General features: G+C 37.6%; 1 protein-coding gene across 2 annotated transcripts in view; it reads left to right on the forward strand.

The window, feature by feature from the left end:
* thsd4 (thrombospondin type 1 domain containing 4) overlaps window positions 1-12,500 on the forward strand; it is a 53,721-nt gene that overhangs the window by 36,254 nt on the left and 4,967 nt on the right. Inside the window, exons 8-15 of one of the 2 annotated variants that reach the window (XM_081373317.1) lie at window positions 894-1,098; window positions 3,312-3,487; window positions 4,873-4,963; window positions 6,305-6,493; window positions 7,559-7,688; window positions 9,699-9,900; window positions 11,029-11,202; window positions 12,198-12,371. In XM_081373317.1, coding sequence (XP_081229443.1) covers window positions 894-1,098; window positions 3,312-3,487; window positions 4,873-4,963; window positions 6,305-6,493; window positions 7,559-7,688; window positions 9,699-9,900; window positions 11,029-11,202; window positions 12,198-12,371 — 1,341 coding nt within the window. The remainder of the gene's footprint in view (window positions 1-893; window positions 1,099-3,311; window positions 3,488-4,872; window positions 4,964-6,304; window positions 6,494-7,558; window positions 7,689-9,698; window positions 9,901-11,028; window positions 11,203-12,197; window positions 12,372-12,500) is intronic. The other variant, XM_081373318.1, reaches the window with a different exon arrangement.

Below are 12,500 nucleotides of genomic sequence, written 5' to 3' on the forward strand. Positions count from 1 at the left end.
CACGTCAAACAGACGTATGAAAACAGACGCACAGTGTTCGGAAGAGATCAAGCTGTCTAAACCATTAGCCAAACACACTGATCACGTGATCACATCTTCATCACTGCCGGTCTTACACACACACTACTGACCCCAGTGTAGCAGAGGTCACATGTGTGAGTTTAAGCACCAGAGGAACCATTTCATAGTTCCTAGAACTATTGGCGGATGTCGGCGTGTTTGTTCGCACCGCAGGAACTAGGAACGATTTTAGCTCTAGGAACTCCTTTTGGAGGAACTACTTTACTCCTCCTTCAGAGTCGGTCTAAACCAGCGCTATAGGAACTACAGTGACGTTAGTGTTCGCTGATTGGCCGAACGCACGCGAAACACCAGCACACGCCATTATTAAAAAAGCTGTGTAAACACACAGATTATAGTCTATATATTTACCCCAGAAACTAACTCTACGAACATGTAAAACAGTGATAGATGGAGCTCTCAACCTTTACACTGAGGAGAAAACCCAACACAACTTTGAGGAGATCAAGAGAATCATGATTGGACATCAACCACACGCCATACGCTAATAACTCTTCATTACCGTCTACTTTATATGTATAACAGTTCTATCTAATGACGTATTAGATCGTAAACTAATGAACAAGGGGAATGTGAACGCTGTGTGTTCAGGCTCTGGCGTTCTCAGCGACGTCAAAATAAAAGTCCCAACAACAAGCGTGGCTTACGTCACTTCAGCGTTCCTACTGGCGCTGCGAACGCAACCAGGAAAACATTCCTAGAGGAACCATTAGTTCTCAGGGAACCGTCCTGGTGGCTCGTTCCTAGAACTACTCTTAGTAGAGAGCCCCTTATTAGAGGTCACTGATTTCTCTTGTGTTTCTCTGTGGCAGAGCGCCGGCTGCGATGACCTGTTGGGTTCTGGGAAGGTTCCTGATAAATGTGGCGTGTGTGGAGGGGATAACAGCGCATGTAAGCTCGTCTCGGGCCTGTTTCAACACAGCCTGGCCAAAGTGGGCTATCACAAGATCGTGGAGATTCCCCCGGGAGCCACCAAAATAAACGTCACGGAGATGGTGAAGAGCAGGAACTATCTGGGTGAGTGAAGGTCCATTCACTGCAAGAACTATAATGATAGCTATAACTATAACGAAAACTAGAATACAGTAACTATAACAAAAACTATAATAACTATAACAAAAACTATAATAACTATAACGAAAACTATAATAGCTATAACAAAAACTATAATAACAATAACGAAAACTATAATAATTATAACGAAAACTATAACGGTAACGAAAACCATAATAACTATAACGAAAACTAAAATAACTATAACGAAAACTATAATAACTATAACAAAAACTATAATAACTATAACGAAAACTATAATAGCTATAACAAAAACTATAATAACAATAACGAAAACTATAATGGTAACGAAAACTATAATGATAACTATAACGAAAACTATAATGATAACTATAACGAAAACTATAATGATAACTATAACGAAAACTAAAATAACTATAACGAAAACTATAATAACTATAACGAAAACTATAATGGTAACTAAAACTATAATAACTATAACGAAAACTATAACGGTAACGAAAACTATAACGGTAACTAAAACTATAATGATAACTATAACGAAAACTATAACGTTACTAAAACTATAATGATAACTATAACGAAAACTATAATGATAACTAAAACTGTAACGAAAACTATAATAACTATAACAAAAACTTTAACGGTAACTAAAACTATAACGGTAACTAAAACTATAATGATAACTATAACGAAAACTATAATGATAACTAAAACTGTAACGAAAACTATAATAACTATAAATAAAACTATAGCGATTACTATAACTATAACTCTATCTAAAACTATAATAAAAACTATTGCAATTACGATAACTATAATAACTAACAATAACTATAGCGATAACTGTGATAACTTTAACCAAAAAATATACCGATAGCTATAATTAAAACTATGACAATAACTACAACTATAAAAAACTATAATGATAACAACGAAAACTATAGCAATTACAATAACTATGATAACTATAACAATAACAATAGTGATAATTATAACTTTAATTAAAAAATATACTGATACATAACTATAACTAAAACTAACAAAAAGTACAACTAAAACTATAACGAAAAAACGCAAAACAAAAACTATAGCGATTACTATAACGATAACTATAACAACTATACTGATAACTATAACGTAACTAAAACTATAACATTAACTATTGCTGAAACTATAATGATAACTATAACTGAAACTATAACGCAAACAATAATGATAACTATAATAACTATAACAATAACTATAGCAATAACTATAGTGATACCTGTACTGATAACTATAACAGTAAGTATAGTGATTACTAGGATGATAACTATAGTTTAGTTACAGTAGACTCAGTGCCCTTTGCAATTCTGAGACCCGTTTCAAAGAAACATAGCAAAGGCGAAAACTATAAGGAAGATAAATAGCGATAACTATCACGATAAATATAATAAGTATAATAAAAGCCACTATGATAACTATAGCAATAACTATAGTGACTATATTACCATACCAAGAATGATAACTGTAACTGTAACTATAGCTATAGTGATAACTACAAGCTGGAGCCGCTGCTTTAGGAGACTTTAAACCAGCGGCTTGTAAAAAACATCAGATCTGTTCAATTACATCCCAGCTCAGACTCTGGGAAACTGTATAACGTGTATTTCAGTCTCTCGGTTCGTTAAAGTCCCAGACAGTGTGATAGACTGACGCTGAGAACGAGACTGGAAGTGAGCGACAGAATGAGTTGAGATCATAATAACTAATGATCTTTACAACGGAAGTGAATCAATCTAAACTAACTTTATCTGGACAATAACTTTATTCTAGATCTGCTGTAAAGCCTAAACACTGTAATCTGTTACTGTAATCTCCTGTTATCACTGTAAAGCTGCTTTGGAACATCTATATTGTTAAAGTACTGTATAAATGAAGGAGACTTGACTTGACAAACTCAGTTTTCTCACAGTGTCCGTTTCTCCCTCTCCTGATTTATGAGCCTCAGGATTCAATAAACCGCGCACGCCAATGCAAAGATGAGCCGGGCGATGGCCTCGGGTCACTGAACGCGTGTTAACTCACATGTGTCCGTCAGCGAGGGGTTCGAGTTTTATTTGCATGTCAGCGTGTGTTAGAAGCACCGTTAGTCAGCAGCAATAACTCTGACCAGCTCCTGTGTGTGTGTGTGTGTGTGTGTGTGTCCGCAGCTCTGCTCAGTCGGTCTGGCCGATCCATTATTAATGGAAACTGGGCCATCGACCGTCCAGGAATGTACGAGGGAGTGGGAACGATGTTCATGTACCGACGGCCCAATGAGATCAGCAGCAGAACCGGAGAGTCGCTCCTGGCCGAGGGCCCGACCAATGAGATCCTGGATGTTTATGTGAGTGACACTTCAAGCCCTCAGAGCGGGATTTCTGGAACCCAATGTTATGTTATTGCAATATAATACTGAATTATTAACGTAATGTTTACTATTATTATGGTAATATTATAATACATTTTTATTTAATTATTTTAATAAATTACATTTATTAATTATTTATTAAATGTATTAATTTTAATGATTATATATTTTTATTTTATTAATTCAATCATTTATTTTTTTAGTATTGTTGTGATGTTATTATTACAAATATATTGTTATTATTTAATTAAATTGTATTAATTATTAATTTTGTTAATTATATTTCTATATTAATTATTACATGTATTAATGTAGAAATTACATGTATTAATTTATCAATTATATTTGCTATTTCATTATTGTTGTTGTTGGTATTTATTATTATTGTTGTGTTAATATTATTACTAATATATTGTTTTTTATTTTATCAAATTGTATTATTACATTTATTAATAATATTTATATATCAATAACATGTATTAATTTAATTAATTATATTAATTATTTTATTAATTACATTATTTTATTATTATTATCATTATTATTGCTGTTGTATTAATTTTATGAATATAAATATAAAATAAATGCATTAATATTATAATTTGTTGTAATAATTATATTAATGTTATTATAAATATATTAATACTATTATTTATTATTTCCGTTATTTATAATAATAATAGTATTATTATACTTATATTAATACAATAATGTATTATTAATAATATTACTGTTGTTGTTGCAGTTTTACATGTAAATGTATTTATTTAGCAGATTTTAGTCGATTATTTTACAGTAAATGAGGAATAAGCAGTCTTCACTCGCCTCATTGAGACCCTGAAGGTTTGAAACATGACGAGAAACTGAACGCTTGCTGGAGTGTGTGTCTGACCGACTTCAGGACGATTACACGGCTCACACTGATCCAGATCAACCGCAAGCCTTTACTGAGCCAGAAATCTGCAGGAACACTGAAGCTGCCAGTCGTTTCGGTCTCACTTTATTCTGATGGTCCCTTTAACACATTCTGTTGACTATAAGTAACATTTCACATACATGTCTACTATTTCTCATTAGGGTATTAGTAGAGTATTAGTAGAGTGTTAGTAGACTGGTAGGGTTAGGGTTAGAATAAGTTGACATGTACTTGCAAAGTTAGTTATAGTCAGTAGAATGTCTTTTGGAGGACGATCACAATAAAGAGTTGGCAGATATTAAGCAGACAGTCTCCTAATACTCTAATGAGAGTGAGTAGACATGTAGTTGTAAAGTGTCTTATAGTCAACAGAATGTTCAAAAGGGACCATCTAAATAAAGTGTCACGTAGTTTCTCCTCATCCCTGATGTGTGTCTCTGCTCAGATGATCTACCAGCAACCCAATCCCGGCGTCCATTACGAGTTCCTCATGCCGTCAGAGAACGCAGTCGAAGCCCAGCGAAACCGGCTGGACGGTGAGTCGAGGTTCTGTTTGTCCGGATAAATGTCATTTATATGTTAAAACATGTTTTTTAAAACATACGCACAGAGTGTGACGTCATATTGTGTGTGCGTAGGAAATAATTTGTCCGCAGCCGCTCAAAGAAATAAAAAATGAAAAATCATCCGCAGCCGCTCAAAAAATAATTCGTCTGCAGCTGCTTGAAAAAAAAAATGTAAATTAGACCGCAGCCGCTAAAAAAAAAAAAGAAAAATTGTCCGCAGCCGCTCAAAAAATAATTCGTCCACAGCCGCTTAAATTTTTTTTTTTGAATTCGTCCGCAGCCACTCAAAAAAAAGAGAAAAACCGTCCGCAGCCGCTCAAAAAATAATTCGTCCACAGCCGCTTAAATTTTTTTTTTTGAATTCGTCCGCAGCCACTCAAAAAAAAGAGAAAAACCGTCCGCAGCCGCTCAAAAAAATAATTCGTCCGCAGCCGCTTAAATATTTTTTATTTAAATTTGTCCGCAGCCGCTTAAATATTTTTTTTTTTGTCCGCAGCCGCTTAAATGTTTTTTATTTTAATTTGCCGCTTAATTTATTTATTTATTTTTCGCAGCCGCTTAAATTTTTTATTTTTTTTTGTCCGCAGCCGCTTAAATGTTTTTTATTTTAATTTGTCCGCAGCCGCTTAAATGTTTTTTATTTTAATTTGTCCGCAGCCGCTTAAATTTTTTTATTTTAATTTGTCCGCAGCCGCTTAAATTTTTTTATTTTAATTTGTCCGCAGCCGCTTAAATTTTTTTATTTTAATTTGTCCGCAGCCGCTTAAATTTTTTTATTTTAATTTGTCCGCAGCTGCTCAAAAAAAAAAAAAAAAACATCCGCAGCTGCTCAAAAAAAATAATTCGTCTGCAGTCGCTTAATTTGTTTTATTTAAATTCGTCCGCAGCCGCTCAAAAAAATAATAAGAATTCGTCCGCAGCCGCTCTACTCCCGCTCTACCGGCAGGTTTTTGGTGTTCATTTCTGTTTCCTGTCGCTGCACGCTCTGTTATTGTATATGACACTAACAGCCCAATAACCCTTTTATTTAAAGGCTTAATGTATGTCCCGTAGACCGGTCCATTGTATTCCGATAAAGCCATTTCAATAATGTCAAAAATGTGATGTGCAGTCGAGTTCGGGTGTGTGTGCTGTTCTCATCTATATGCTTGTTGTGATTCGCGGAGCTTTGACGAGTTTTATAGACTTGACATTGTTTCTTATTAAAAAGTGGTGACGTGGTGAAAATCTCTATTGCCTTTTATTCCCTATATGCATTGGCCATGTGAAAGTGACAGCATTCTGTTCTCTGGATCTTGTGTTGCTCCACAGTAAATGATGTGAACGGTCAGACGGGTCCTGATGCGAACGGCCGGTCCCAGACCCTGGAGGGCCACGAGGGGTCAGGGGTCAAGTCCATCCCGGATAATCAGCTTCCCGAAGCTCCGCCTCCAACCCGAGTGCGAGAGTATAACTGGAAGCTCAGCGGCTCCACAGACTGCAGCGCCTCCTGTGGCAGAGGTCAGAAACACACTGTTGAGTGATTCACTCAATCAATCTAAAGCCCTGTTCGGACGGGACTAGTGTAACATGGAGAGGAGGGGTAAAGTAATAATCACCAGAGCTTCTCCAAGATTTTAGTCCCGTCCGAATGTGCATCTCAGTGATCATCAGGGACAATGTCAGGAAAGATTACGGCGACTTTTACCTTCTGTAAAAAGGTCCGGGAAAAATGTCCTCAGGTAATGCTAATCCTGTGCGAATAGGAAAATATTGTAAAAATGTAAAAATATTCCATAATTTCGTGTTTAAAAGTAGCTTTCCACGGTTTTTCAAGTATGGAGACGCTTGATAAAGCATTCGGTTGCGTTCTAGTCGCTGGGACGAGTCTGTGGCAAAACTCAAGTGTTTTACACACACCATCAGATCAGAGAGAAGAACGACAGCACTCGTCATTTCTTTTAGCGTTAGATAAGTGCCTTTTATCAACACAACCCAATCTGAAGTTAATCAATACATCGTTTGACCGGACATAACTGTTTTATATATATATAAATATAGGTTATATGTGTTTCCGCACATGATATCAGGAAGCAGCGTAACACACACATGACGACAGGAGTGACGGCGGTGTGCAAATCGAGTTACTCTCCCACTTCCGCTAGTTTACTGAGATCTCTTATCCAGTACGGATTGGCCATTAATATTACAGAAGTCCTGTGGTAAAATTACATCACTCCATCCAAAATATTTTAGTAACAGTGTGAAAGAGAACAGCACATAACTGCGTCACATGACTAAACTTACATCATCGTTTATAAACACCGCCGTTCTGACCGTCCACACTACACCGCTAAAACACCGTTTTCAAGTTTATCCACTTTGGAGAGCGATTTCAAAAAGCAATGTGCATTAATAAAAACGGCGTCTCGCTGTGGACCGAAGGCCAGAACAGAGAGAAGAAGATGCGTTTCCAGATGAAAACGTGTTCGTGTGGACAAGGCCTAAAGAAGAACATCCAGGATCGTTTTGTAATGCATTTGACGCTGGATTTGTGCAACACCTGAATGTGTTCCTGGTTTGCAGGGAGCAGGTACACAGTGTTCGTGTGTGTTCATCGGGTCACTCACACACACGTGCCGATCGGTCTGTGTGACAGCAACACCAAACCCAGCGTTCAGGAGGAGCCGTGCAACGTCCAGCCCTGTCCTGCTTTGTGAGTCTTGTGTGTTTCTTCAAGGATAGTTTAGCTCCATGTAGTGTTCTAGAGGTCCAAAAGAACTGATTATCTGGGCCGGATTTGAAGAACCTTGCAGTAAATGATGTTGTGTGACAGTCGTCTTTGGCTTATACTGACATCCAGTGGTGTAAATGCAGCATTGAGTCTAGTCTAGGCACGCTGATGTCTATAGGGCTGGAGCAGTTTCAGAGCTGGCCGATATGAGGATCTATAACCGTGATACGAGTGCTCCTCTGGGTTTAGATCTAGATACAGTATTTATAGTGTTGTCTAGAACAATATCAGTGCAGCAGTGACTCAAAAACTACTGAGAGATCAAGACAATTAAGAGATTTAGTTCCATTAAGAGATTTAAATATTGTCGTTTTTGTTTGATTTAGAGTTTTAAATATTGTCTTTTTTTATTTAAATATTGCCGTTTTTGTTCCATTTAGAGATTTAAATATTGTCTTTTTTTATTTAAATATTGTCGTTTTTGTTTGATTTAGAGTTTTAAATATTGTCTTTTTTTATTTAAATATTGCCGTTTTTGTTCCATTAAGAGATTTAAATATTCTCGTTTTTGTTCCATTTTGAGATTTAAATATTGTAGTTTTTTTTATTTAAATATTGCCGTTTTTGTTCCATTTTGAGATTTAAATATTGTTGTTTTTGTTCCATTAAGAGATTTAAATATTGTCGTTTTTGTTCCATTAAGAGATTTTAATATTGTCGTTTTTGTTCCATTAAGAGATTTAAATATTGTCTTTTTTTATTTAAATATTGTCGTTTTTGTTTGATTTAGAGTTTTAAATATTGTCTTTTTTTATTTAAATATTGCCGTTTTTGTTCCATTAAGAGATTTAAATATTCTCGTTTTTGTTTGATTTAGAGTTTTAAATATTGTAGTTTTTTTTATTTAAATATTGCCGTTTTTGTTCCATTTTGAGATTTAAATATTGTCGTTTTTGTTCCATTAAGAGATTTAAATATTGTCGTTTTTGTTCAAGAGATTTAAATATTGTCATTTATTTTATTTTTTTTGCCGTTTTTGTTCCATTTTGAGATTTAAATATTGTTTGATTTAGAGATTTAAATATTGTCGTTTTTGTTCCATTAAGAGATTTAAATAGTCGTTTTTTTTTATATATATATTGCCATTTTTGTTCCATTTTGAGATTTAAATATTGTTTGATTTAGAGTTTTAAATATTGTAGATTTTTTTTTATTTAAATATTGCCGTTTTTGTTCCACTTAGAGATTTAAATATTGTCATTTATTTTATTTTTTTTTGCCGTTTTTGTTCCATTTTAAGATTTAAATATTGTTTGATTTAGAGATTTAAATATTGTCGTTTTTGTTCCATTAAGAGATTTAAATAGTCGTTTTTTTTATATATATATTGCCATTTTTGTTCCATTTTGAGATTTAAATATTGTTTGATTTAGAGTTTTAAATATTGTAGATTTTTTTTTATTTAAATATTGCCGTTTTTGTTCCACTTAGAGATTTAAATATTGTCATTTATTTTATTTTTTTTTTGCCGTTTTTGTTCCATTTTAAGATTTAAATATTGTTTGATTTAGAGATTTAAATATTGTCGTTTTTGTTCCATTAAGAGATTTAAATAGTCGTTTTTTTTTTTTAATATTGCCATTTTTGTTCTATTTTGAGATTTAAATATTGTTTGATTTAGAGTTTTAAATATTGTAGATTTTTTTTTATTTAAATATTGCCGTTTTTGTTCCACTTAGAGATTTAAATATTGTCATTGTTGTCCCATTTAGAGATTTAAATATTGTCGTTTTTGTTTGATTTAGGGTTTTAAATATTGTTGATTTTTTTTAAAAGAGTTAAATATTGTTGATTTTTTTTAAAAGAGTTAAAATATTGTCAGGTTTGTTCCATTTAGAGATTTGTCTTCAGACGTCACTACAGTCACGTAATGACACAAGCTCTCGTAGAACCTCTTCTGACTGGTGTGTGTGTGTGTGTGTGTGTGTTCAGCTGGGACATTGGCGAGTGGTCGGAGTGCAGTAAGACGTGTGGTCTGGGTCTTCAGCATCGCCAGGTCTTGTGTCGTCAGGTGTACGCCAACCGCACGCTAAACACACACACCAGCCGATGCCGCGCGGAGCGGCCCGAGACCAGCAGCACCTGCCAGCTGAAGATCTGCAGCGAGTGGCAGATCCGCTCGGACTGGAGTCCCGTGAGTGACAGCTGTCAGTCACAGCCCCTCCTCCCCGCTGATTGGCCACACACGTGAGGACTCTGAGCGACAGCCTATCAGCGGGGGCAGTGGGCGGAGCTTTGGACTCGTTTGGGTTTGATAACTGCAATAAAACACTAGTCAAGTCAAGTCAGCTTTATTTCTACAGCGCTTTTAACAATACAGAGTGTTTCAAAGACGCTTTACAGAGATAACAGGAAAATAATGCGACAAAGTTTGTTTCTAGAAGAAAATAGCGTTCAGTGATGATGGCTCATTTTTGTTGCAAAAAAGTTATTAATTTAGTTCATTAATCTATATATCCGCTCTGGAGAAAGCCGTGATGTCATCGTCCAGCTCAGTTCAGTTCTCATATAATGGTGTCAATGCAGGAGATCAATAATATTGTTGAATATTAAATTAAATGTCCCCAACTAAGCAAGACAAAGGCGAAAAAAGGCGGCAAAGGCGGAAAGGAAAGTCTCATTAGTTGGGTACAAGTAAAACTAAAAACATACACACATGCTTTACTGTGGCAGTTCAAACATGAGGTAGAAGCATAGACTGTATAAAAATATGGACGTAGTGTCCAAGACGTCAGGTTTCTGAGGAGCGTTTCTGAAGCCCAAAGTGGGCGGAGCCGGCCGTCGCCATCTTGGCAGCGTCACTCCCGGATAAACGAACATGTGCAGCGAGGCGGATTAGCCTAGGTGACGTGACGCTAACTGACAAACGGCTAGCAGTGACATCAGCTGAAATCCACCTGTCACTCAAGTGGCCACGCCCTTAATTATGCAGAACTTTAGGGCTTAATATAATAGAAACGGATGAGTTATATAAAAATTCACCCCCTCACAGTCGTCATGAAGGGCAACATTAGCTGTATAGACCAAAACCAGTTTTTGCACCAGACTGTGAACATGTGTTTCTCTGCTGTAAAGTTGGGCATTTTAACACAGGGGTTTATGGGTAATGACCCTCTTCTGCAGCCGGCCTCTAGTGGCCAGTGGATGAACTGCAGTTTAAGTCACTCAGTGTTGGACTCAAGAGAGAGACCGGAAGGTTGCCGCTTGGTTAGAAGTATCTGTGCATTAGTGTGTGTGTGTGTGTGTGTGTGTGTGTTGTCAGTGTTCTGTGCCCTGCGGCGTGGGTCAGAGGTCACGTGAGGTGCACTGTGTCAGTAATGTTGGTGATATCGTGGCAGACGACGAGTGCAACATGAAACTGCGTCCCAGTGACGTGGAAAACTGTGACGCGGGTCCGTGTTCGAAGAGCTGGTTCTTCAGCGAGTGGAGCGCTCGGGTGAGTCACGCTAGACTGGTTTCTGATAGCGCTGCACGATTAATCGCAGTTTCCATGTAATCGCTCTTAAACCGGTGTGACTTATCTCGATTTTGAAATCGCAAAGGCTGTGATCATTAGTAATGCGCAGCTTGTCAGTGCCGTACGGCTCAGTAAACGCTGCTCACTCTGAAAGCACTGTGAGTTCCAGTCGCTTATAACGTGCATTTGAAAAAGCAACACGCGTCAAACATCTTTCCAGACATGAGAAGCGTTTATGAACCTCTTGTCCAACAAAAGACGACATTAATAACACGCTTTTCCTCCAAACTCACTTCATAAGGACAGCTGAGCTCCTCCTCCTGTGAGATGATGAGCTTCTGACACAGAATAAGGCAGTCGTGTGTTTATTACTCGTGTTTAATCAAAGCGCTTCAGTCTTCTGTTGATTCAGAGACAGAGAGTGTGATGACCAGAGGGGTTTCCTGGAATGACGTGTGTTATCGTACTTCTGCGGCGGGGCATATTTGGGGTCTGTCTGTGTGTGAGACGCCCTCTGGTGTTCAGAGGGATATATATGTATGTGTGTGTGTGTGTGTGTGTGTGTGTGTGTGTGAGATGCCCTCTGGTGTTCAGAGGGATATATATGTATGTGTGTGTGTGTGTGTGTGTGTGTGTGTGTGTGTGTGTGTGAGATGCCCTCTGGTGTTCAGAGGGATATGTGGTGTGTGTGTGTGTGTGTGTGTGTGTGTGTGTGTGTGTGTGTGTCTGTGTGTGTGTGTGTGTGTAGACGCCCTCTGGTGTTCAGAGGGATATGTGGTGTGTGTGTGTGAGATGCTGGTGTTCAGATGGAGGAGTATTTACTACCGATCACTGACAAACTGCGCATAAAATAATCGCAGCCTTTGCCAAATCACGTTCGGTTTCATTGCGATTAAGGTGTGTTTGGCTGCACTGACTCTCGTGTGTGTGTGTGTGTGTGTGTGTGTGTGTGTGTGTGTGTGTGTGTTCGGCAGTGCTCTGCGGACTGTGGCGTGGGTCTGCGGACTCGTAGTGTTGTGTGTCTCAGCGATCACACCAGCGCTCTGCCTCTGGAGGACTGCGGGTCCGATCGGCCGGTCGAGACTCAGTCCTGCAACAGCGGCCCCTGTGAGAGCCACACCGAGTGGGTCACCGGGCCCTGGACTCAGGTACGGCCCTCAGGATAACCCTGCGCTGATCAGATCAGGGCCCTGGACTCAGGTACGGCCCTCAGGATAACCCTGCGCTGATCAGATCAGGGCCCTGGACTCAGGTACGGCCCTCAGGATAACCCTGCG

Source organism: Scardinius erythrophthalmus (assembly GCF_964197995.2).
Source record: "Scardinius erythrophthalmus genome assembly, chromosome: 8".
Taxonomy (NCBI): domain Eukaryota; kingdom Metazoa; phylum Chordata; class Actinopteri; order Cypriniformes; family Leuciscidae; genus Scardinius; species Scardinius erythrophthalmus.